The sequence below is a fragment of the Cavia porcellus genome, unplaced genomic scaffold (genome assembly GCF_034190915.1).
Source record: "Cavia porcellus strain 051 isolate PalLab524CR breed Dunkin Hartley unplaced genomic scaffold, mCavPor4.1 scaffold_17, whole genome shotgun sequence".
Taxonomy (NCBI): domain Eukaryota; kingdom Metazoa; phylum Chordata; class Mammalia; order Rodentia; family Caviidae; genus Cavia; species Cavia porcellus.
The window spans coordinates 22195948-22223211 of record NW_026947500.1 but is presented as its reverse complement, the minus strand read 5'-3'; the positions used below and the strand labels follow the sequence as shown (position 1 = coordinate 22223211).

Here is a 27264-nt window from a genome sequence, read left to right as displayed (position 1 = left end):
AGAGGAGTCTTTGGTGCTGCCCCACCCACCCAGCCACCCTGGCCCAACAGCACCCTGGGGAGTCAGGTGCAGTGTGCTGTGCCTGCCTGGTGCCCCACTGTCATCCTAGCTCTTGGCTCTTTTTTTGCTCATCAGTCATTGTGTGTGTGCGTGCATGTTCATGTGTCATCCAGGACTTGCCCTGTCCCACAGAAGTAGGCAGCACTCTGTTTACAAACATTGCATCCGCAGGCCTCATTTTCTCTCCTAGCACACAATGCCATATTCTGATCAGGAAAATAAGAAACTGCGTGCAAAGCTTTGAGGTGGACACTATGTGTATCCACATGCAGAGAGAGAATTTAAAAATGTAAACTACGGAAATTTAAAAGTCCATATAGGATTAAGCTGCACACTAGAACAGGAACCACTTTCCACCTCAGACCCAGAGCCCTGAAGTTCCCAGTGCCTTTCCTCTACCTGGCACCTGTACTTCCACAGTTCATTAGAACTGTCATTTAGTTTCTGTGACAGCTGGTGAGGCTGTGAGCTTTCCTTGGACACACTGATAGAACCTGATCTTTAAAGTCTTGAGAGGCTGAAGACAACAGCCAAGAGGGATAAAGACATTTCACTTCATTGGCAAAGGGTTGATAGAGACAGTAGCAGATACAGCTAATAATCACCTCCCCATCCCCGTCAATGACCTCACAAATCACCTGAGCAAGCATATATACGCATGTGCAATTCCATTTTCACACAAGCTTGTGTTTATTTCTCTCCACTTCAAAATTAGGAAGAAAAGAATCGTCACTTTCTTAGCTTGAAACACAGCTTATTTTCCTAAGCAGTATCTTGCCAGAGTGGCCAATTTATTTTCTCCTCTGCATGTGTAGCCCAGAAGCAGCAAGCAGCCCTGTGGGCTGGGGAAGTGCAGCAGGGCCTGGCAGCCAGAGGGTGAAACCCCCTGCTCTTCCACGTCCCCAGGAGGCCAGAGACTGGCCCAGCCAGATTTCCTAACAAGGCGGGAAGGGTAAGCTGGCTGGTGTAAATATGGAGGACGAGCAGTCGTGAGCCTGTGTACTTTTTAGCTATCTGTATAAAATTAATTTCCATAGTGATCAGACATGCAGAAGAGTAATTTCCTGTCAGGCTTGGGCTCTGCCTAAGTGGAAATGCTTCTCCTTGTCTGTTGTGATTATTTAAGCCACATGATCTCAGAGGGAAAAAATGAACCATTGGCTTAGATTCTGACCGTCTTCATGTGAAAAAGTAAACTTTTAGCTTAACCACTGCTACCTATCCAAGCCCAGACCTAAGTATCCCCCTGTCCTGCCATCTCAGTAATTATGATCAAAGCAGCAATGCCACCTAAGTGTTATCCTACTCCTAACACATGCAGTCCATCTCTTTCCTGAAGACCAAACATTCTTCCATGGTGCCTTACCATTTCTTTGCAAGGCAAGGACACTTACCATACCTTAATTTGTGTTTGTAGGTTTGTTTGCTTTAGTGGCTGAGTTCATGCTTGCACCTTTCTTGGTAGTTTAGCATCCTCTTCCGTGTTAGCAGTGTCCAGGGAGGCTTGGTGCAGGGTGATGTCTACATGGATACTGAAGTTTAGAAACTGGGAATTTTTTCTTTAGCCCTCAGTCTGTGCTGACTTTGGCTAGAACCCTCCTATGCTACAGTTTCTCCATCTGCTAAAATGCCAGTGCAGCAGTTGACACCCACTTGACAAGGATATTATGAGGAGTGAAGTGATAATGGTTATAAGATGCCTTGAACCTTTCTAAAGGAAAGTGATCTGAAAACACGTGTTGCTCCCTTCAAGTGGGTAATGGGTTTTGCTCCTGGATGCAGCTGAAGGAGGAGTGCTCTTGCCCACACGCTTTATGCTTTGCCCCCTCAAGGGTCTCCCTATCACTCCAAAACCATAACGGAAGCTGCCGGCCAAAAAGGGCAGCTATAGTAAGAGAGCTGTTGGTGAGAAAGGAAAGTCTGCCTTGTCGGGAGCAAGCTCAAGCTCTCAGCTTCTGCAAATTCATCTGCATTGTAACAAAACCCTGCTCATTCTGAGGCCTAAGTTTAGCACAGACAGAAAAGCTGGGGCTTGATAGGCAATGTAGCTTGTACCCCAGCTCTCCAAGTACTTTCTGTGTGGCTTTGGATAAGCTCCTCAGCCTCTCAGACTATTGATTCAATCAACTCTAATATGAGGGTGATAGTAGAGGTCTTGCATAGATGCTGTAGTGTAAGTGAGATTTGAGCTGTAGTGTCCAGTACATCACAGGCATTCGGTAAACAGTAGCTACCATTTAGATGCCTTTACTTGGCAGTAAATGAAGGAGTTTTTGTTTTGTTTTTCATGTCACTGCATAATACAGTAGTATTTGCAAATGCTACCTATGGAAAAGCAGAATTTGCCTTCATAGTTAACAAGAAACAAAACCTTAGAGTTGGCCACAGATGGACACAGGCCAATTGTGTGCAGTCATATACTTTCTATGGAAAGTCACCCTGCAGAGATTGAGGTCACACACCATCCCCTGGCCCTCCACGTCTAGTGGGCCTCTTCTCATTGCTTCCAGCCACTCCTGCTTCTATCATCCTCTGAAGGACACAGCCCTGAGGTCCCCCGCGCTCCTTCCCTGCTCTGCATGCCACTCTGCCCATCGGGCCCGAGGGTGTGGGAGGGCAGCATCTTACTCCACAGCGTCCTTCCGCCTCCTCCCAGAATCTGTCTCTGAGCCCCTTGCCATCCTCTCCTCATGTCCCACCCCCATGGGGTCCTTGCCCCTGCAGACACCACTTGCTCTGTCTGTGCCGTCCTTCAGAGTCACTCCCTGGAGCTCACAGCCTGGCAGTTTTTTTCGAGCTGGGCTGAGGAGGTGTTGGCTGGATGCTTACCACAGGGATAAAGATGTGTGCCTGTTCTTCAGCCTTCTCTGATGAGGACTTTGGACCTCAGTGAGTAGCATTCCAGGGCTCCACTCCTCAGCCCTTCTCCCATGCCACTTGGAGAAGCATCTTTAAGTGAAAATTCCCCGAAGAGATTTATGTCCGTGTCCTCATTCACTACTCCACGGTGATGCACAACAGCTGTTCACCATCTCAAAAATGGCAATTAAGTCATTCCTCAGCCGTCTTTTTTCAGGACATTTAATCCGGTTTCCTTGACCTCACTCATGAATGCAGTGTGCCTGCCCCTTTGATCATCACTGGTGCGCTTTCTAAGCCTTTTCTGGGTGCTGCGTCTTCTTCTTACACTGTGGAGGTGTTAAAGAGACCATGTGCAGCAAACTTCAGTCCAGAAGTAGGCCTTTCTAGAAAAATAAGTGGCAGAAGTTTTGCCACAGAGCTGCAGGCACAGGTGTGTCCCTCTCCAGAGAGACAGGTTCCTACCCAGGGAAACTTGATTTTGTTTTGTTTTCTAGTGTAAGACTGAGTTTTAAATTTACATAAAAAGCAAGACTGCTCCGTGGAAGGCCTATCCTTTTTCTCACTTGTAAAGTTTTATTAGTGTATGTTTGCAGTACATCATGTTTATGGTCATCTTGGGGAGTGGTGCGTGCACATACTATAGCTCATTTCCTATCGCTTTCCCTCCCCACTCCTTCCCTCCTCCTCTAATTCCCCATTTCTATTTTCTTTCTTGTTGATACTGTTAATCAACTGTTAGCTCATGCTAAGACGTATAATGTTTACAAAGTTCCTGCACATGGTGCATCTTTATTCTGCTTATTTCCCCTTCCCCTCCTCTTCACCCCTCGCCCTTGCTCCCTTGGACCTCTTCCCTATTCCAAGATCCATCTCCTATTCCCCTTCCATCCACCCTTCATTATTCTTTGTACTCTGCCTCTAATGAGAGATACCATGTGGTATTTAAGCTGGTGTGTCTGGTTTATTTCACTCAACATTATATTTTCCAGGCGCCTCCATTTTCTTACAAATGTTTCAAATTTGTCATTCTTTATTGTCGAGTAGTAGTCCATTTGGAAGGCCTGTTCTTGTTAGAAACAGACGCACACTGCCCGCCTTGTCCTGCACATGCGCCCTGGGAGGACACTGCCTTGGATGGAGGGCTCTTGTCCCCTGCCCCTTGCTTCGCCCAGCCTGGAGGGTTCTGGTGTGTATCTATCTTGCCTACCCTGATCTGAGGCGAGGGCATCTTCTCTTCCCTGAGCTTCTTCAGTGTGCTGCTTGCTAAGTGGCCAGTCAGTCCCACTTTCCCTTCCTGCAGATTGATTATGTCAAGCCAGCATATTTCCAAGCCCTTTCCAAAGTCAGTCAACTCTCCTTGGCTCTTAACCCCCCCCCCCCACATGTGCATACATCCACGTACTCATGAGCACATATTTCCACACCCAGCTGGCAGGGAGAGTGGCCACTGGTACCCATTGGCACTGTTAAGTGACATATAGTAGAAAGGCCTGGTGGCGGTGCCACATCCAGGGAATTTCAGTGATTCTGGAGGACCGAGGGAGGTCATTGTCACCCCTCTGCCCTCTTGTGCCTCCCCTTTTTCCCTCCTTTAGTCTGGCAGAGGGACCTGATTGTTCCTATTGATATAGGGGAAAGAAACTCTCAGCCTACTAGATGTCTGGTACGACATGTTCTTTAAAATGGAAGAAGGAACTTTAGGAACAATGGAGGTTAAGATCAGAATGTATTTATCAAGAGAAAGAAAAAATGACCCACAAGGCAGGCGGGCATGAGGTAGGACAGAATTATGGTCAACCAATAACATTACAAGTGTAATTGCTTAGGTAAAATTGATGAAATTGTGAGCCAATGGGGAAACGAGTCATGTAGCAAGGGGACAGGAATATAGAATAGGGTCTTTGCTGGGAAGGGGTTGGGTTAATGGCTCCTGGCTTCCTCAAGGTGATTGATACCTATTTAGAATCCCCAGTGTTTACTGTGGCTGCATTTGTTTTGTCTTTGTCTTGAGATCTGGCCCACAGTGGGAGCTATGGGTCTCCTCCAAGGACTTCTGCACTGGTTCTTTATCCTTTGAGAGCCCAACCCTGTCTGCCTGCCTGTAATATTTCTGTCTAACTCAGCTGCCTGTGACACTATGGACCTGGACACCCTTGTCTGCATAACTTTCTTTCCCTGGGTGTATTTTTCTGTTTTGAACAGTTGCCTCCTTGTACCACCGTTGCTTTTGTCCAGCTGAGGAAAAAAAGGTGTGCCTGTGACAAGAGGAGGAATTCAGGTGGCCTCTCTCCTTGCGGCCCCTCCCTGCCTTCCTCCTACAGCACTGCCTGTAATGCCCATTAGGGAGGTGCCTGGCCTTGCAGGGCAGGGACACTGCAGATAGCGCTCTCCCCATAGCTTCTTCCATGCTTGCAGAAGGAAGGAGTTGTGGGTAGACATACATAACGTATATTTACCGAAACATTTGAAAAAGATCCAGAGCTTAACAACTTGGAACTATCTTTTTGGGAGAGGTGAATATTATTTTAAAAAGGAGGGGGCTGGGGATTTAGCTCCACGGCATAAGCACCTGCCTTGCAAGCAGGGGGTCGTGAGTTTGATCTCCGGTACCGATAAAAAAAAAAAAATCTCTGGATATAAAAAGGAGTATTTTTATTGTGACTACAGTGAAAGGTATTTTATTCATTCACACATAAAATGTCTGTGTGCTCTTGTATACTGGAAACTGTTGTAAGTAATGGTATTAGATGTCACGAGGAGACACTAAGATTGAAGCAATCAAATAACTCACTGATGCAAACTGCAACGGATGCTGTGACAAAGAGGACTGGGAGCAGATGGATGTTAGGCACGGGAAGGAGGCCTGGCCTCGCCTGGGAGGAGTCCAGGAGCCTCACTGTAAATGCAGGCAGGAGGAGAGCAGGAAGTAACTGGAAGGCTGTGGAAGGGAACGGTTTTGCATTGAACTGCATTAGCCAAGGAAGACAAGAAGATGCAACCTAAGGTCTGTGGACCCTGAAGATGTTGGCTACTTCATCATTTTAAGGAGTAGGCAACCCGTCAGAGTAGGAGAGCAAAATAGCTTCAGCTAACGTATCAAGCAATCACAGCACAGTGCTGCATGTCAGGCAGGTTGGCGTGGGCTTGCTTCAGCACAAAGAGTGGAAGAAGCCAGGCTCTTTCCTGCGCCAGAGCCTCTCTGTAGTCTGACAGCGATGTGTCTTCTTTTTGCACGTTGCAGCCCATCGTTACTTTAAAGTTCACCTTTCACATTGCTGCATTAAACACTGCAGTGCTCAGGTGCCGCTCAGCTCTTCCGCCATCCAGGAAGCAGCGTGCTGATGTGGAAATGTCTTATTCCCCTTGAATTAACTTTCCCACCCCAGAGTTCCTTTCAGAGCATTAGAGCCACCTATCCCAGTGTTCCTGCGACTCTGATCTCAGTGTGCAGAGATAGATGAAGAGAAGCCCTGTTCCTCTGACAGGGCCCTTCCATCACTTCCATCACTTTAACCCACTGCTCCTGCCCCAGACCACTGCTCTTCTCTGATGGCTGGTGCTGTGAAGCTCCTGAGCAGTGATAGAGGAGTGTTCTCTTCAGCACTCTGTAACTTTCTAATCCTTTGCTTTTGGTTGTTTTATTTCTAAAGGCTGGAGCTGTCTGTTGAAAACATCTTCCAAGACTGGCTTGAGAGCTCCGGAATCCCAAAGGTACACTCAGGGTGCCTGCTTTAGGGGGGTTGGTGGCCAAAGTCAAGCTTGCTGTTCAGCCTGTCAATTGTGACAGGAACTTTCTAATCTGTGTCTGTATGTAAAGGGGGTGACTTTCCCAAGCTGGATCTATCTACACATCAGGAAGATGCCAGGTTCCCCGCCCTGTTGCAGCCTGTCCGTCACGGGGTGAGCCTGTGGCCCCGGTCTGAAGTGACCGTGGTACATGGGTGAACATGTGTGTCCAATGAGCACTTGTAAAGCAGTGTGTGTGTTTTGGCTGGAGTCACCAGGCAACTGCTCAGTGCCCTGGTGTTTGAGCAGCTGGCCTCAGCTCTGCTCTTTGGATGTATCCAAACAAACAGGTGATCTGGTTTGCTGAGCTTTTGTCCGACCCATGGTTCAGTGGCTTCTGCCCTCTATTTTCCCAGGTGCCTCTCACCTGTCCCCGCTGAGGTTTCAGGCCGGCGTCTCTTCCTAGATGACCCAGTTAGAGCCACTTTTCTGTCTTAAGGTCCTACACTCCCTCCTCAAGATTTTGTTCTCCTCTTCCTTTTTTACCTATGATGACTCTGAGTAGAAATGTCTGCTGGCCAGCCCTGGGCCCACCCATGGGAATTGCCTGACCCAGACTCCCCTCCCCACCGCCTTTTAACCCAGGTTCTGCTCCTCTCAGAGCCTCCTGGGCAGCTCAGGCCCCTCAGCCTCCCAGATGCTCACCCTGGCATGAGTCTGGGACTGGGAGGTCCAAGGGTGGCCTCCAGGGCAGCGGGCCTCAGCGGCTGGAGTGGACCTCCATGGTCAGGAGAGTCCTGCGGGAGCTCAGCCAGCAGCCCCAAGCCTGCTGGTTTCTGGTTTCATGACTGGTTACTTGAGCTTCCCCTTGGGAGTGTCTGAGTGTCAGTGAACGTCTGTGACCCATGAAATGAAGGAACAGGAGGGCTGTTCTTTACCTTTCCTCCCTCTGCTCATGTCTTTGTTTTTCTCACCACACGGGAGGGAAAATGTCTGCCTGGAGCTACCATTAGCTCTTTCTTCTAAAAGGACGATTTGCCTGCCGCTGAGGAATGCATGTCACCTGTGAGATGTGATTTGTTTGGCCCAATCCTTCTGGGAGGAAGAAAAAATTAAAAACCAAAACAAACCTGGGCAGCACTTCCCTTGCGAGGCGGTGCTGTGAACTCGTACACGTTATGAGGCCCGGTGGTTTCTTGAAGATGACTTCCAAGCCAGACCACTCACCAAGTAGCAAAGTCCAGGGAGAATAAGTTACGGTCTGTCTGGTGGTGAACAGCCAGGCCTTACCCTTGGTGTTTTCCTGGGGACAGGTGGGGTGCTTCTCTGAGGCCCTTTGTGCCGGGTCCCTAAGCTGGGCCTTTGGGAGGCTGCCACACATTCTTGGTGTGGCCTGGGAGCTGGAAAGAGGAGGGAGCCCAGAGACCTAGATCCCAAATTTCCTGGCTTGGAACAAGGCTGTTCTCTGCAGCAATTAGGCCAGAGGGAAGGGAAAAGAAAGAGTCCTTAACTGCGTGCCCAGAAGCAGGTGAACCCGCTGGGCTGGGGCCTGGTGGTGGGGGGGGGGAGGGCTGGAGCTGACTCTTACTATGAGCAGGCTCTGTCATGCTAAAGGGAGAGGTTTTGACCCAGTAGAGGCTTTGTTTCCCCCCTTTTCTGAAAGGGGCAAGAGTGTATGGAAGGGAGAGATTTGCCTCTGAGCTGTACATTTGCCCTCCCAAAAGTCTAGTTGCATTAGTGACAACTTATGGCATAGGCAAGATCCCCCTCTTATAAACTGACAAAACCTGCTGTCAAAACAGCCAGGTGCAGTGAGCCTAACCGGCTATAAATTGTCTTTAAGACCCAACTGGTATTTCTTTGCATGCCTAACTGTTCAGCAAAAACAACTGCATCAGACAGAAAAAGACCCTGATTTAGTGCTCAGGGTGCCATTGGTGAATGGTCACACGGCGTCTTTTCATCTCTTCCACCCGTTTTTTGCCACTGTGTAGATGGCTGCTGGTGATTTACCCGCTCTTAGCCCCTTTCACGCTCCTTGGAAGTCTCTTTTCTTTTCCACTCCAATGAAAGGCTGGGCAAGGGCCTGAGACCCTCTGGTTGAGGAGACTCAGTGAATGGGACACCTTGTTCTTTGTTCCCATCATCGTGGTGTAAGGTTACAAGCCTGCCAGCCCTGGAATGACAACCCAGCACTGAAATCCCTCTCGTGTTCTTTGTTCTCCTTCAGAATTTCTGTCCACCAGCAATTGAAGTCACAAAAGAGTCACGTTCTAGTGGTGAAGTTTTCATTCCACAGGTTACAGAGGCTTTTTGTCTTCCTGCAGCAAGGCTTGCCTTGTGGTTGGCCTCGATTTTCCTTTTTGGCTACAATGAATGGAAATCATAAAAAAAAAAGTGGAAATAGCTTCAGCACCAACAGAAGTAAGCACGAACCCCATAAAAGCAAAAGAAATTGGATCCAATCTTTTTAAAGAACGTCTTTCCCTATAATTTTAGCCCCACAATGAAATTTAAAATTGGTCGTACCTTTGGAGTTATAGATTATTTTCCTTTATGATATTTTTCTGATTATGGAAATATTATAGATTTACTTTAAAATATAAAAAGGCTTTCAAATAAGAAAACAAATATGGCCCAGAGACTTTTTTTGATATATATCCTTTCAGTCTTTATTCTGAGTGCCTAAATACATATTGCATCCTTTCCTTTCTCTTCCTTTTTAGAAGAAGTAAAAATAATATGCCCTCTGTAGCAAGTTCAAATAATAGCAAAATATAAAACATGAAAGCCCTGGCCCTTTCAGCCTTACTCCTAGGGGTGACCCACCAGCTCCCAGCGTGGCGTGAGCCCTCCCACCCGTTTGTTGTCCAGTACAGCGCGCAGCCACCTGTCCTCTTTAAATACAGTTGGAATTTTATCAACATTTTATTAAGAATGTATTTGGGGGCTGGGGATTTAGCTCAGCGGCATAAGCACCTGCCTTGCAAGCAGGCAGTCGTGAGTTCGATCCCCGGTACCGATAAAAAGGAAAAAGACAAAAAAAAAAAAAAAATGTAATTGGGGCAGTTTCCTGTATCCCTTAGGATACTTCAAGAGCAGCGGCCTCGCTTCCTAAGGAATAATACTGTAAGGGAACTTTGTCAGCCTCTACCTCCTCCAGTTGCAGTAGCACAGGGTCATCCCTTGATGGCCACAGGGGTGGGGCCAGGGCCTTCTGCGAACCTCCAGTGCTCAGGCTCCTCGTATGAAGCGGTGTGGTGTTGGCATGTAACCCGCGCGTAGCCTCCCCTGCCTTTCTACACCTTTCTACATCCCTTACAATACCTAACATGCTGTGTTGCTATGGAAGTAGCCACTTATGTAGATCTGTAAATTCTGTGTAAGTGGCTGTTATATGTACTATGTGGGGGATAATGACAAGAAAAACTGTACACATTCAGAATAGATTTAATTATTTCTAAAAATCGTTTTCATCCAGTCAGTTGAATCTGTGGGTACAGAAAGCCAATGGTACATCACTTTTAAGACAGTTGTCTTTCTGTTAATCTGTCAGCTCTATAAATGTTTTTTACTTCTTTTCCTGTCTAGCCAAAGTCCCCAACCCGTATGCACATATATTTCAATCTTCTTTTAGAACATTTCTATGCAAATACACCAGAGACAGCTTTTTCACATCCATCCTTTCTTTAGTACGCGTCATTTTAATCACTATAGAACTGACTCATCCTAGCTTTCTTTGGCTTCTTCCTAAAATTGCCACATACTAAGGATGTCATGTACATATTTAATCAAATTTCTGATTTTGTTTCCTTCCCTAGCACCGCCCCCACCCTTTTCCCCATTGTATTTCCATCAGCCTAGCTAGTGGCTGAGCAGTCTGCTAGCCACAAAACCTCTCGTCTGCAGTCCATCACTCACGTCATTGCCAAAGGAATCCTTCTAGAGCACAATTCAGATGCATCCTCTCACTGGCAGCATTTTCAGGCTTCTGAGTGCATTGTCAGTGCACTTAGAATATTCTTCAGTCTGCTAATTGCTGCTATCCACAGTAGTGCCTACAGTTACTTTAAAAAACCTTATTTCCCACCTTCCAGGCACATGCCATGCTTTAACTACTTTTTTTTTTTTTTTTTTTTTTTGATCTTTTTGAGACAGTCTCCCTATGCAGTTCAGGCTGGCCTTGAGCTCACTTTGTGGCCGAGGCTGGTCTCAAACTTGCTGATTCCCCTGCCTCAGCCTCTTGAGTGCTGGATCACAGGCATATGGCACTGCACCTGGCGATAACTACTATTTGTGACCCACACTACCTGTCTTCCTTTTTCTATTTTCTTCTTGGAGTGTTTTTCTTTCTCTGTATTTAACATGCATGAAAATCTTCATAGATATTGCTAGTTGTATTTGTGCCTCATACTGTGCTTTGCCCGTCACACCCAGAAACAGATGTTATGTCTGACTCATCCTGAAGTATCTGCTGTGATGCTTATTTGTTTTGACAGTTGCACATAATAGATGCTTAGGGTCTGTCTAGTACAGTAGCTGGTAGCTATGTGTAGCTGTGAAGTACTTGAAAGGCATACCCAAGGAGCTGAAATTTTAATCATAATTGACTTTGCTTATATTTACAATCACATGATCTGTGGTTTGAAACAACTTGAGAATGTGAATGAATTTAAACTAAGGTTTTGTGAAGTACAAGCACAAACCAAACATTTCTGATTAAAATTTAGCATGTGAATTGAGATGGTATGTGAACATATTTCTGATTTAGAAGACTTGGTATAAAAAATTCATTAATTTTTGTTTGATAATGTGTTGAAATGATAAATTTTGGATTCATTGCAGTCCAGTGTGTAGATAGCAGGCTATGTGCCAGGGAGTTCCATATCAACGCATTTAATTGGTAGTAGACCAGATTTGTGTTTTACAAAGAAATTGTTCCTATACTGCACATATACAGATTTTCTTCCTTGTAAGTATTACCTAAACAGTTCAGTATGACAATTATTTACATGGTGTTTATATTGTAGTAGGTAGCATAAGCAGTACAGAGATAATTGAACATATTCATAAGGATGTACATAGCTGATAGCAAATACTACAGCATTTTATATAAATGACTTGAGCATCCTCAGATATTGCTATGGGGGTGATGGTGGAACCCACTTCCCAGGGACACTAAGAGATTAGTGTGTACCCAGTGAAACATGGCATCACTTTCACCCCTTACTTCTTACAGTGCTGGGTGTCAAACCCAGAGTCTTTGGTGTACTAAGCAAGAGCTGCTTTGATCAGCTACATGCCCAGCCCTGCTTTGCAGTTTTTAAACGTGGCAACTAAAATTTAAAATGACTTACGTGGCCTGGGTGTGGTCCTGTGATACAGATTTGCTCTAAAGCTATCGGTCAGGTGACTGTCTGAGAGTGCACTGCCTTAACATCACCCACAGAATAGATAGGATGGAAGTCATCTGTATTTTTGTGAAATGTGAGTAAAGGTGGATTTGTCCAGTCCTAGACACGCTTTTGTGCTCTGTGATGACATGGATGATTTAACTCACAGGAAGAGCCAGAGTGCTGGGTTCCCAGGTGGCACTCAGAGGGTGTGAACTAATTCCCTGGCTCACTTCAGCCCTCAGTTCCAGCTCCTGGTTGACTTGTTTGTGGAGCATGAATGTGGGCCACAGTGGAGGTGATTCTCATGACCCTCCCAGACCTCTCTCACTTTGGAGGAAGCGCCCAGCAGCCCCGCACCAGTGTAGTGGTGAGGAGGAGAGAGAATTTTTATTGTTGTTGTTGCTTTGTTTTGTTTTTTGTGTAGTACTAGGGTAGAATCCAGAGCCTTCACACTGAGATACATCTCCAGCCCTTGTTTATTTTATTTTGAGAGATGGTCTTGCTAAGTTTCTAAATTACCCAGGCCAAAAATCAAACTTGTAATCCTCCTGCCTCAGCCTTCTGGACTGCTTAGGTTGCAGGTATTCTCTACCATACCCAGACAAGATAATAATAATTATTATCATTATTTCTGGGCTGCCACATAATATCCCAGAAGTAGGCAGGAATCAACTTGAGTTTCCAGATTTTCTCCTGTATCCCAGAATTTCAATAGCATATTATTCTTGGGAAAATTACATTTATTTCTAAATAAACACCTGCAAGTTTTGTCAAAGGCCACATGAGTCAGTGATAGAAAATGAATGTCTTATAAGGAAAATGGTGCAATTGAGGAAACTTGGTAAGATATGATGCAAGAGGCTTTATGTCAGCCTGGCAGGGTGGCTCACACCTATAATCCCAGCACTAGGGAGGCTGAGGCAGGAGGATCGCTGCGAATTTGAGCCCAGCCTGTGAGTTCAAGGCCAGCCTGAACTGCACAATAAAACCTTGTCTCAAACAGACAAAAAAATGAAATAAAATAAAATAAAGTAAAATAAAAGAGAGGTTTTATGTTATTATAGCCATAGTATGCTTTTAGTATAGAGAAAAGCAGTGGGTTGCTTAGGAGAGTAACTTGTAGGTATCCTCTAGCACATTATATCATAGTAGCATCATAATTGTAAGGTCCAACAAGATACTTAGTCTCAAGGGTGTGTTTCAAAAATTCTGTGTTTGGGGCTGGGGATTTAGCTCAGCGGCATAAGCGCCTGCCTTGCAAGCAGGCAGTCATGAGTCTGATCCCTGGTACCAATTTAAAAAAAAAAAAAGAAGAAGAATTCTGTGTTTAATGGTCAGTCAAAAAAACACTCCTGATTTTGCAAATTTCAGTGAAAGTGTATTTTCCAAAATATATGTACTGAGATCTTTGGTTCTTTTGTATCAACAGTAGCAGTTGCCATCAGTAGTATATCCTTGAGGCCCTACCTCGCTGTCATTTGTGTCTGGTAATTCAACTCACTTTTCCCAAGTATCTACACATCTTGTCCAGGATCCTCGAAGATGCCCTGAGTGGGTTCCCTGGCCTTCCTCTGCTGGACCCAGAATGTTCTGAGCTGACACCGTTGCTCACAGGGCTCAGCGTGCCTGCACAGCTCCTCAAACCATTCCGTGACTCAGCTGAGTCACAAGACCCAGGAGAAAGGTTATTAAAACCTCAATTTTTGGCTTAATCTTCTTTAGTTTTGGACTGGGGCTTAGTGCTCATATTCATTTCCCCTCCCTCCTCTGCTCCCTCCTTTCTTTCTTTCCCTTCAGTGCTGGGAATTGAACTCAGGATCTCACACTTGGTGGGCAAGCTCTCTACCTCTGAGCTGCATCCGTAACACCTTCATGATATTTTTTTAGGGCTGTCATAATTAACTGCTTAAATGACAGAAGGGACTTAAACAATAGAGATTTTCTCCCCCTTTTCTCCCGCTTTTGAAGATTGCAAGTTCCCAATCAACATGCTGGCAGGTGTGGTTTCTCCTGAGGCCGACTCCGTGGCTCATGGACAGCCACATTCCCACTGTGTCTCGTGGCCTTTATGTGTGTGCAGAGCTCTGATCTCCTCTCCTCTCTTGTTGTAAGGACCTCAGTTATGGTGGAATGGGGTCCACGCATGTTACCTGTTTTACCTTAATGAGCCCTGCCTCTAAAACAGTCGTAGCATTAAGAGGGTTAAGAGTTTAACATATGGAAGGAAACGGTTCAGTTTATACCAAAGCTTCTTCTCCATTTCTCTGTTTTGTTTTTACTAGTTCCACATTTGTAGTGAATCTCTTTAAAATGGCCAATAAAAAAAAAATCACTCAAGCTGACCTCACTGTTTTATTTCCCTATGGAACAATATGCTTTGTGTATTTTTTTTTTTGACCCAAATGATGTTGATTATCTCCTCCACAAACATTCAATGTCACATCTAGTAGCATAAGAGGAAATAAGCGTATGAAAGGTTCATTCTCCCAGAGACTGATAGGTAGTGGGAGGTCTGCACTAGGTGTGAATTACGGGGGCTATTGGATTTGACACTGTTCAAATATATTGACCTCTTCACAGCATAAGGCACCATGATGTGATGGGAATATCTGCCTTCAGTGGCCCCAAATGAAAGCCCTGAGTCCTTTCTTCTTTGTCTTTTAAAATCTGATTTCCAGATAGAATTTGAATCTCATTTGCAATAGTCAAAGACTACACCCCAAGCAGGTATGAAATAAAAAAGTGTTTCTGCTTCCTGAAAGATCTCCTTTGTACTTACAAAGAGGTGAAGCCCCAACAGTAGAACTGTCAGCCCTCCAGATGAGAAGCTGAGTTTCGAATGAGGAAGAGTCTGAGATCAGTCTCCAAGGTCCAGCGCCTCCCGTCTCCCCTCTGTGAAGGCAGCAGGCACAGCCACTCTTCATGTGGGACTGCAGATGGCTCAGGAATGAGGGGAGCACAGCTGTGATCCTTAAGACCCTCCACCCACCATCACCTTTTAGGAAAACCGTGTGTACAAATAGCTAACCCAAGACAGAAGCAATAAGTGATAAGAAACTAACTTTTTAGAGTTCAGAAGAAAACGATCATTTCCATTTGTGGGAGCAGAGGGGATTGTGTTCCATGAGAGGCCAGTTCTGAAGGACAGATGGGAACTGGGGAGAAGGCCATTAGGGTCCAGGGAGCACACCTGAGATTTGCTGATGGAAAGCTGAGTGTGCCCGTGTAAGCAGTCCTCAGCTCTCAGTGACCAGGACCCTGAGGAAGGTGCAGGGTAGCACTCCAGCTCCCATTCAGCACTTGGGAGTCAGCTTTCCTGGCTGGAGGAGTAGATAAAAGAACGGATCTAAGTGATTGCCCAAACCTGGCCCCTGCCTCGCTCTAACCAAGGCCATTCTGCCCCTTGGTGATGGAAGGGTAAGCACATTTTTTAACAGTAAAATTCACCACTATCCTCCTGTGTGTTTTGACCATATTTGGAGTAGTGACATTTCCCCTTCCTGTTTCCTCTGTTAGCAACAAATTTATGGTTGTTTGTTTTGCATTGAAAGTAGGATCTGCAAAGGGGGTTCAGTAAGAAAGGAGATACCTAGATGGCACAGGGACTTAAGAGTGGTATTCAAGATTTGCTAGAGAGTCTAGAGCTGTGAGAGGCATTATGAGTTTTATTGTGTGGTCAGGTAAGCCAGCAGTTGGCCTCGAAGAAATCTGAGTGAAAGATGGAGCTTTCCACTCTACAAAGGGACAAGATCACCTTCAGAAGTCAGGGGAACAGTTTATTTAATGAACTTTTGCTTTGTGGTTTTCAACTTCGAACTTCCATGTCCAGAGCTATTTATTTATATGGATGCCTTTGAAAAAGAGCATTAGATAGGCATCTGATGGCTGGCGTTGTTTATTCAGAGAGTACATGTGTCAGCTGCAGGTGCCATCAGAGGAATAGATAGGAGCTGTGTGGCGCAAGTCCATGCTCCGTGCAGATGGTAACCCAACTCCTGCCCATGCTGAGGGACGGGTCCGGCAGGTAGAGGGTAGAGATGAGGGTGAGACTGAGACCTGCGTCCTCAGGGTCTCAGACTGTGTGAGCGGGTATGTGCTGCTAGGCACACACTTTGCTGCTGAGCTACCCCAGCTCTGCACACTTATTTTCAAAAATGAACTTGAAAGAAAGCATATGCAGGTGGCTTTTTTGGTTGGAACAAAGAGCATTTGAGAATATTTTCCTTTTAAAAAAATAATCTGAACTGACCCAGAGGAACACAGACACTTTCAGCCATGTGACAAGTCTAGTATTTGTTTGTGAACTGTGGATGAAATCTGTTCTGGCTTTTGAACTAGGAGGAAAAAGAAGTGGGAGCCACTGGCTTTGAAAAGACGATTTGACTCAGTCTAGTTGCTGGAGACAGTCGGCAGTGCCTTTTAGTAAAGAGCTAAGGCTGGGTTTATGCTAAAAATATTGATCCAAAGGCTTGAGTTAGAGACCTCAGGAGACCTGGTCATCAGACTCCTTCTTCTATATTCTCCTATTGGAGAATATAGATCTTGGGCTCACACCACACCTACTGAACAGAATGACCATAAGTAGAGTTGGGACTCGTCAAGTCATCCATAATTCTGAAATATATTCTTTCAAAAGGAAGTTTCTTTTCTAAATACATGCTAAAGTCTCAGAGTCCTTCAATTTTCTGTTCTTCCAGAGTGAGCCAAATACTTTGCTTTGAGATTTAGTTCATGAGACTGCACTACGTGAGTCACATCTTTGTCCTCCAGGCATGAAGTCTCCTGGGCCCTACCTAGACACATAAGCATTACTGGTTTTTCAGACTCACAGGTCCTGTGCACCCAGAGAGATTCACGTAATGAAAGGCTTTTACATCCTTCTTAATAAACAATTCCATTAAATAGAAGTCTTCGTAATGGTGTTTTATTTAAACAGTTCTTTAGAAAGCAGTGGTGTAAACTCAGGTATCTACTTAAGAATAGAAGCCCATGTCAACTGAAAAAGCATTTGACTCTGTGTTTTAAGGACTGCCCCCATTCTCTCTTCTGCTGGATTGAAGGCATCTTCTAGTAGACCTTTATCAAAAGTAGATTATTTTATACTGTATTTGCACAATGCTTTTCCCAAACCCAAGGAGCAATGTGCAGGATCCCTCAGTGGGCTGGCGTGACACAGCCTCCTCGAACACTCTGAGGCGAAGGTCAGTGCCTGGGCCTCTGACCCTGTGGCCCAGGAGAACACTCAGGTGTGCTCCGCTACTGTTAGAGCGCAGGGCTGTTCCTCCTCTTGTGGAGAATGATCCTGTCATTCCAAGTACAGTAGGTATAGATTTCATAGCTGCACAGTATAATATTTCCTGGATGTGGCCTCTGTTGTGCCATGCTGGAATATTAGTGTTTTCCGGTCTAGCACAGCTTTCAGACTCTGCTAGAACTGTAGGTTGGAGATGAATGTAGAGTACAGTGCCCTTCTTCATGGGAAGAGGAGTCCAAGCTCACAGTGCTGGTTATCAGCACAGCCCAGGTGCAAACCATCAGATTTATGGCTTTTTGTAAATTTTAGCAGGGTTGCTCTTAATCCAACTCAGCTTGGTTCCATCTTTGCTGTAGTTTTTACAATAACCTGTGATAAGATAATAAAGGAATAGAGCAGAAATCCTGCATAGAGATGATTTTAAATTTAATGAGTGACTTCTCCCCTCACCCCAAAGCTGATCCTTCTTTCCTTCCATGGGTGCAGAATGTGGACCTCAGATTCTTGTGCTTTTCACCAATGTGCCACAGTGTAAACACTCTCTCCCGTTAGGTAGAGCACAGCCCTGTGTATCTGGATGGAACATTTCACATAGGAAACCCCACTGTTGTTATATTAAGAAGCTGAGATAGTGTAGCATAGGCAGAGTTTGTGTCTTTGCTTGTGGAGAGATGTGGCTGGCCCCCAGGCACACGCCTGTAATCCCAGCCTAGAGGGAGGCTGAAGTGGGAAGCTTGCAAGTTTGAGTCCTACCAGGGCAGTTTAGCAAGACCTTGCCTCAGAATAAGAAAAAAAAGATCTGGATTTGTAGTGCCCCTGGTTCCCAGTACTATCCCCAGTACTATTTGAGAAAAAGGAAAGGAAAAGAAAAGAAAGGAGAGGAGAGGAGAGGAGAAGAACTAAATTAGATAATAATAAAATGAGGAAGCGCAAATGGCCAAACAAGAGGTATCTTTATGTATCTGCTGAAGCATATTTAAGGAGTGTTTTCCGTACCCTCTTATCTGCTTTCAAAAGCAAACCCCCAACTCTAGCCCAGCAGGAGGACGTCAGGGAGCACAGCCGGTCAGTAATCAGCCAGCAAGCTTCTCACGGGTAGGGTGGTGGCCAGCGATTGTCCCTCTACCCAAATCCCAACGTGCATTTACAGAAGAGCAGTGTCTTGTGACACGCCTCGGTGCTGAAGTTGTTCTTATTTATCTGCACCCTCTAATGAGCATAGCCGGATCACGCAGCAAAAGTCAGTTTTGTGGCTCTGGCCTTTATAAGCCAGCATTTCCCACTTCTGGTCCTGTGTGGTTAAAACCCCCACCATCACAGTGTCAGTGGCCCCGAGCTATTTGACTCAAAAGATGCAAAACAACATTATTTAGAGATGAATGAGCAAGAGTGGAGGCGGGGAGGGGCGGAGCCAGCCGTGAGGAATCTGAGTTGGTGTTTTCACAGAGCATGTCATCGTGAAGTTTTCTGCAGCAAGGTTCATTTTATATTGGATGCGGAAGGCTGTTCATGGAGTAAAGACAGCTTTGGAATCCGTTTTATTACCCCGAGGCTGGAGTGAACCACCTACCTTCTCCAAGTCCTTGTTGCTTCTTTGGCTGGGCTGGAGGACAGAGGTTCTGTGGGCCTTATTTCCTGGTGTGCTGGGCTGGGCACCTGGCCAGGCCGGTGCTGCAGGTGTGCATGGCCACCTTGGAGAGGAAGACAGTGGGAGGGACTTTTTCCAAGCATCTTCCATTCTCTCCTCGGAACCTTGAATTGTCCTCGGATTAAAACTCATCCTTAGTTCGTAGACATCTCACCCTGAGTTTTACAAATTTACACAATTTCTTTTCTCTCCCCCTGGAGAACTACTATTGGAAGATGATTGGGAGAAGTATTAAGCAATAATCAATCCATCAGAGCATTTACACTGATCATGGAGGAGAATGTGTTTGCTTTTAATTCATATGAGTTATGTGCAGATACTAACTCGATAGACCAGAAAGAGAAAAAAAAATTTGCCACGTTTATTAGACTCAGAATTCCTGCAAGTCATAACTGTAGGTCACTTTTCCTTGGAAACTGGCAACTGTTATTTCTTAGATATGTTTTGAGATATGAAATAAAATATTCATTTATGCCTGTTCCCCAAATGCCCTCGGGGAGAAGGTGCAGGGAGCTGGGGCTCCAGGTTGCTTTTAGAAGAATAGGAAGACGCAGACTCTAAATGCTGCAGAAGGAGCCTCATTTTTTATGCTGCTTTATATTTAAATCATTAGAGTATTTACTGCTTAAAAATAAAAAAGCAAACAGAGCCAGTAATGAAATGTTTATGAGAAATTGCCACAGTGATTGCTGCATATTTTATAGCAAAGTGTTGCAGTGTTCCTTCTATTGAGAAAGTAGAACCTTTTTGGGGTTGGGATGATCAAACCCAGATGCTTTCCTAAAATTATATTTTCAGTGCATTTATATGTCTGTTACAAAGTGTGCTACGTGCTAAAAATATCTTCCTTTGTAGGCCAAGGGAAATTTCAAACCACATTGAGGGATACATGATCAGATGGTTTTTCTTAAGTGCGTTAAGGGCATCCTGGTTGTTATTAGACCTGACTCTACAATATGACATTATTTATGCCAAAAAGCTTCACAATTCAATTCTTCTTTAATTTCAGCAACTTTATTGGCATGAAAACGCATGGAAGGGGGGCCAAAGTCAGTACCTCAGAATCTGGGCTAAGACTGCAGGGTGGTAGTGATAATGGAATGCGGCTGGAGAGAACTCCTCCGTGCTGCTGGCGGTCTGTTTCCTGGGGCAGGGAAGTCCCCCGCAGCAGGCAGCAGCTTCTGCCTTCTTCAAATGCTTCATCTCCCTTTTCTTTACTCCCTTCCTCTGTGTCCTCAGTCTCTGAGCCAAGCAGAACTGCAGTTTCCCTGAAAACACCGTGTGAGGATATTTATCACCAGCCATTCTCTGGACTCTTGGTGGCCTTTTCTCCTCCAATTGTGACTCTTGGCCACCATCTTTGCCTCTGTCATTTAAAGACATTTGCCTGCATTTTGCATACGTGTTTAGAGTCTATAAAGAATTGTAGTTCTTAGCTTGATCTTTACCTCCTTCCTTCCCAGTTTACTACCATATCCCATTTTACATATTAGAACATCCACAGTGGAAAAAATAAGCTATCATTTTATTGCATAGACTCTCCAAGTTAAGTCCTTCATCCATGATAGACACTTACTTTTCCTAGGCACATGGATGAGATAAACATCATTATACTCACTTTACAGGTGAGGAAACTATAACTCAAATTTGTCCAACTTTGAAGCCTGTGTTAGTTATTATACTGGTCTTAAATATGTATAGCTGCTATTAGGATTTCAGATGTTTTTGCATTCCACACCTGGTTGTGCTGGTACATTCAGAGAGCGTTTCATTTTATGATATTTTTAGAACAATTGGCTTATTGTTTTGAGTTGACAGAATCAGAGATGGAGCTATTAAGTCTCCTTTGGTAAGGTACACCCTAAATAGGACTCCTGTCTGTCCTTGGAAGGGACAGGTGCCTGCCTGCACAGGCTCAGATGGGACGTTACCTCTGCAGGCTCCTTCCCAGGAATGGGACCTGTATGTTTCGGGTTAGTCCTCTATGATGAGGTCACAGCTCAGTTATTTTGAGACCTTTGAAAGTTTACTCAGGTTCAAAACACCAGCCGGGCTTTTGTCTCTGAGGGGAAGGAAGGAGTTAGTGTTACTGTGCTACTTTGTGCCCCGGATCTCAGCTCTGCCTCTTTTCCTCCCTGTCACAGCATCTTCTCTGTGGCGCCGGCTCAGTGGGTTGTGTGATCTGTGTGTCCCTAGGCTGCATAGTTTCTCTGCGGCAAAGACGGAGGGTGCCTAGGTCCACGCTTTCAGCTTCCTGTTGTACCCAGGCTTTGCAGTGACCCAGGGAAGCTGCATTTGTGGGGCTCCCACCTAAACAGCAACAGCATATTTTACTAAATGTTAGCCCGATTCCTTAGGACCGTGAGCCTCGGAAAGCAACGCAGCAAAGATCTGAAATGCTCATGTGTCAAGACCACAACTCTTGGGACTGTAAACTAAAATCCATAATTACAAACGCAAGGCTGGGACTGTTGCTCAGTGGTAGGGCACTTACCTAGCATGTGCAAAGCCTTGGGTGCATTCCCTAGCACTGGGGAAAAAAGATGACAGAACGTCAGTAGGCTGAATAGAGTCTAACTACCTAATATTAACATAGATACAAACTAATGGACGCTTCAGCCTTGGCTATTAGGAGGAATCTATGATAAGTGTAGCAGAGCTCTCAGGTTCTTGGGAGTTCCTTTCCACCTATCGTACTGGGGAGCACAAAAGCTGTGTTTTGTGCAGAGTGGCTCGTTTATCCCTAGTAGTGAAGTTATGTTTGGTATCTACAGAACAATGGGCGTTTGCCGCTTGGCTGATCAATGCTGGATCAAGTTCACATTCCCCAGCCGCACTCTCCCACCTACACACTCGGGGGCAGAGGGAGGGAGGACAGGTCCTGTTTTCACACACACACACACAGAGACCTGAGCTCAGGCTTTCCTAATACGGACACAGCTGGGCCTGGGTAGCGTTAAACATTGATTTAATCCACTGCTGGAGAAAACATGCTATGAAAAGTAAGAGATTAGTGGCCAATTAATTCTGGCTCTTCTCATTGTTTTCCTGGAACACCTCCTTGTATGGAGCTAAATGTCGGTGAACAAGTATTCTAAAACATGGCTTTTTGGTACAGCCACCGTACCCCCAAAATGCGGTGAATTTTACTTTCCTCTGTATGTGGGTGTGCATGTGCACTTTTATGTATGTGACATTTTACTTCTCGACAGAGTTTAATTGAGGCCCACCCTTCTTGTTTGCACATTGTGACTCTTTGGGATTCCTTTTGGAGAACAGATGACAAGAAATCCAGCCTGAATTTGAAGGCTTTGATAGTGTCACTGACTCCACACACATGCCCTCCTTAAAGTCCACATGCACATCTTTCAGATGCCACCCCTACCCATCTTAGGAAATGATGGTAAGGCACCAGATGCAGGGGTTCGCTTTCCAGCGAGGAAAATATCAACACACAGGTATGTTTGTGTTTTCAGTTTGTAACTAACATCTTTTGGAAGGCCCTTGTCCGAATTAGCTTCCTACTAGCATCCATGCACGTGTGTCTTTTCTAAATAAAGGAGCTCATTTGGTCAGAGCAGGTTGTCCAAGACTAAAGGCAGTTAGCACAGATTTCATCCAGAATCGAATAGCACCTTTGGGGCAGTGCCAAGGGCCTTTTCTGTTGGCATATGCTCTCCCCTAATTTTAGCCAGCAGTCCCTCGTATACAAAGTGTGTGCTTCATGGAAAAGGGTGGTGGTCGTCACCGTAATGGGCACCTTGGAAGTACCACCTGCACCTTGGCATCCTCACAGATCAGCACTGAACCATTTCTCCTAAAGCCAAGGACCTAAGGCCACGGTGGCTGTTTGTTATCCCTGAATGCTCTGAAAGGTTGGCCGTGGCTGCTCCTAAGATCCTCTCCCTCAGGATCCTGAGCCGTGTTCACCGCGAACCTAGGAAAAAACTCTAAAATGTCAACTTGCCTTTCATTCTTGATTTCCTGAGGAAGATTATTCCCTTCTGTTGAAAATGTTTACTTATTTTTAAGTCTTTTTGTGGGTAGGCTTGACTTTGGGTGCCCCAAAGTTTATTTCTGAGTTATCTGAGCTGTGGGAAATGTTACCCAGGTTAATGTAATGGCTCGACTTGCCTAGCACCGTGCCTGCCATTTCCCCAAACGTTCTTCCTGTCACAGAGCACGGGGTACAGGTCTCCTCTGTGTCAGTGACCTTGAAAGTTAGAGGTCTCTGAAACATCTAGAATTCACTTACAATAACCTATGAGAGTCGGGCATCATCACGACAGCCTCCACCAGTAGTTCACCTTGGTGGGCTGCACCTTGGAATGTGGAGGGTGGCTTTAAAAAGGCTGATGCCTGGCTCGCTCTCCCATGTGTGGATCTAGGTGCTGACCTGGGCATTGGAATTGGTGATCCCTACCCCCTCCACAAACACACAGTGATTCTAATCAAGCCAGGACCCACAGATCTCAAGGCACCCCTATGCCATTCGTATTTCACCCATGCACGCTCTATGAGGTGACAGTGTCCCTGAATGTCAGAGTCCTATAAAGAGTGACAGTCATACAGATGGTGAAAGGAACATGCTGTTTTCTAGAATATATCTTTAAGTAGACTTTTTTGGTATGGGATTACAGTTTGTGAGTTATGTTTTGATCTGGGGTTGCTCTGAGCCACAGAATAAACACATATGTTAAAGTGACTGGTCACAGCAGCTGTCCCTCAGCTTTCCTGCTGGATGCAGAGCACTAGATTTCCACCCAGGAGCTCTGAGGCAAACAACATGAAGTGCTGAAGGCAGTAAAATTCCCCGAGACTCAGTTTCTCCATTCTTCACAGGGGATTGTGTGAGGCAGGGGCAGAAGTCTGCAGGGGGAAGCACTTTGTGAACTGTGCACTTCTGTCTAAAACCAGACTGTTCTTCCTACCAGTTCGAAGATTCTGAGGTCACTGATGTGTGGGGCTTCAGTATTAATTTTGGATTAAAATCACCTTCTTCCAGCTTCTAGTTATGTTGTATTATTAATTCTAATAGTTTAGAACTCTGTGTAGAGCAGCGCTTCCTGTCTTAAGCACATTATGTGTCATTTGATCTTCACAACTCTGTGTGAAAGGCAGTTAGAGAGGTCACACCACTCATGTGGATCTAAAACCCAGACAGCCTTTCACATGTTCCCTACGCCTTACCCTGTTATTGCTCGTCCCAAGATCTTGAGGTCTTAGTGCTCAGTCTGGGGCTTTGGTTTGTAGTAGGGTCCCAGTATGTTTGTCAAATGAATAGCCTATTTACATGTGTAATTTACATTATTATTCTTGAATCTAAGTCCCTTCCCTCTGGTTTTGATACCAAAGGAGATAAAATATCTGCCTGATAAACATTTTAAAAGTAGCCCTATGATGTTTATGCAATACTTAGTTTCATTTTTTAAAAATAAATCTTTTCCTCAAATATTATAAAGTATAATTATATGGGATCACTTCTACACTTTACTTCTAAATGTGGATAAAAGAGAGAACTTTTAGAATGACAAAATTTTTCTGGACTTTCCCTTTGTCCCCTCGAAATAGAAAAAAGAAAATTAAATAAAAAATAAACCCAGAATACCTCTCCTTGTTAAAAAAAAAAAAAAAGGCAGCTTCCAAAGCTGATAAATATAACATGATCTAATTATATCAAAATAAGAAAAGTGGATCCATGTGAAAGTAATACTAGGAAATAAGATGGGTGAATCAAATTAGCTTTCAGTAGGCCTATCCTGAAGTTTCATCCTGGCTACCAGGGGATCCCAGAGTGCAAAGCTTTCTCTGGTAGGAGAGGGGAAGAGAGATCAATTGCAGTATTGGCGAGATAGAAACAAATCAGTTGCCTTAATCCTATTCTTGATATTGATACAGGTTTTCTGTTGGCCCTTGCTGAAAACTACTATCTAATATAATAACCCCAAATGTCCTTCTGTAAACACTGCCATGGATTTTATGGAGCTGTTTCCTATAATGCTCCTCAATAAAGGCTGATAGCTGCTTAGCAGAACTTAGTGTGGTAAGGGGACTTTCACAGCCTACCCAAAAGACGAAGTCCAGGGCTAGCTTTATGGTGGTCTGGCTAAATCCCAGAATGGATTTTATAGTATCCAGGAAAGGAGTTTGGGCATCAGATGAATCTGTGAATATCCTGAAACCTGGTGTGTGTGTGTGCTATAGGAAACCTTTTCTTTAGGGAGCTAAAGTACCATTGGCCTTCAGCAGATTCTCAGAGAAGGTCAAGACATGGGAGACCACTGGGGGCATCGCTCCGTGGTACAGTGCTTGTACGGTATGTGCAGGACCCCAAAACAGCATAAAAACAAAGAGACAAACTTGAGGATTCTGAATGTTTTTCGCCTGTCTTTGAGCAACAGTGAGATCAGGGTTGTGGTTACAGAGAGGAAGAAGTTCTGTGAGTTCCCTGCAGAGCCATAAACTTCCACAGTCAGCTAAGCCAAGCATGGGATTGATTTCCTTTCTGGAAAAATATGCTTTATAAGGACTTCCACTAAGAGGTCCATTTGGCAGGGCCTAACTCTTCAGAAAGAAACGAAGCCTTCATTCTAACAGAGACACAATGGGCAGTAATACAAATTATATGTAATTTTTTTAAAATAAAAAAGCTAAAGTAAAAGACTTACATTTTAAAACAATAGAACAAAACTTAAAGGCATAAACATTTGACAGCTTTATTCTTAACTTTACTTGTTATGCTACAGCTTAATCTTGATTTTCTTTCCAGACCTGTATTTTTTAGTTCATCCCGAATATACGTTGGCAGTAGAACCTTTCCAAAACCCAGTGAAGCTCCGGAACTCTAGACCTTGTTTGGTAGTCAGAGGTCCTTTGGCTTCTCTCGGTGGATGGTTTTCCCTCGGCTTTGCCCAGGGGAGGGTAATTTGCCATCTAAGGCTGTTGAGGGTAATTAAAGGGCACCTCTTGCTCGCCCGGAGGCCTTCCGGGTGACGGGGAAGGCACACTCAGAGTTATACCCCATTCAGAAGGAAGGGGAGGGGGAAGAAAGCATACATACGCACGCACACACACACACGCACACACGCACACGATAGCAAAGTGAAACTGAAGTCACCGTCTTCTTCTAGAGACAGAAGTAACTTTTGTTTCACTAACAATATTGATCCACAAAAGTAGAAGCTGAAAAAGATTTTTCCTACTAAAGTGATCTCCAGCCTCTAGGTTAAGTAATGCTTTTATTTTCAAACAGTGGCATTTTCCCTGGCCTCTGAAATTGTCTTCAGTTTTTATAAATTGCTTTGAGAAGAAAGTTCCTTAGGACAACTCCTTTCTCAGCTTGCCTCTCTGCTAGCTGAGGCATTTTAAAAGATATAATTTAAATAGAAAACATCTGTTTTTTTTCAAGATAGCTTTAAAGTACTTTCACCACATTCTAAAAGATAGTTATTAAAATATCCATCCTTGATACAGAATTCCAGTTTCTTAAAAAAAAAAAAAGGTCTTCCTCCAATTTCTCCAAAATCTGTTCTCACTGATGTGAACCCCTGAAGAAAGGGAGATTTAGATAGATAACAAGAAAAATTCATTCAGATTGGTTGTATTGAACACACATATAAAATTAATATTCTTTCCAGTGTCACACAGCACATTCATTGTTCATTCTATGTTAAACTGAGCTCCTGCCACCATTTTGAATACATTTTTAGTGACTAATCTTAGGAACCTTTCTCATTCCTATTTTTAGTTCATAAAGTCATTTTAGAATACTGACAATGTAACTGATGTGTCTCCTTTTAAAAATGAGATTCTGTGCTCTTGGAAAATGAAGCTATTTTAGCAGGGAAACAAAACAGGAGTTAATTAGAAAAATCTAAATCTTACGATTCCTCCCCTTGAAGTTTTATGTGCCATCCATTCATCTGTCCCTTTATGCCTCCATTCACTTAACATATTTATTGAGCATCTGCTATGTGCTTAGTGACTAGACAAAACTCAAGAACAAAAGAGGCAGGATCTCTTTCTTCTTAGAGCATATAGTCCAGTGAGGGAGATAAACATTCCTCTTAGTAATGACTTAGTAAAAATAGCTGCAGTAATTGTACAACACTAGTGATCCCGAACATAAGTTCTGGGCCTTTGGTTATAGTGCATCAACATTGCCTCTTCCTTTGTAATTAATCTACCGTACTCTTCCTCAGTTGAACCAAATGCAAGATGTTAATAACTAGGAGAACTGCAGGGGGAGGAATATGGGATTTCCTACACTTTCTGCTTAGTTTTTTCCATGAGCTTAAAATTGCTGTAAAAAAGAAAGT

The 27264-nt window shown here is 44.5% G+C and overlaps 1 protein-coding gene across 17 annotated transcripts in view; it reads left to right on the top strand.

Moving 5' to 3' along the window:
- Aopep (aminopeptidase O (putative)) overlaps positions 1-27264 on the top strand; it is a 383307-nt gene that overhangs the window by 252655 nt on the left and 103388 nt on the right. For all 17 annotated transcript variants that reach the window (XR_010040451.1, XR_010040447.1, XR_010040448.1 and 14 more), the window contains one exon: positions 6573-6633. Coding sequence is in view for 11 of the 17 variants with exons in the window: in XM_063229043.1 (XP_063085113.1) it covers positions 6573-6633 (61 nt within the window). In the remaining 6 variants the exon portion in view is untranslated. The remainder of the gene's footprint in view (positions 1-6572; positions 6634-27264) is intronic.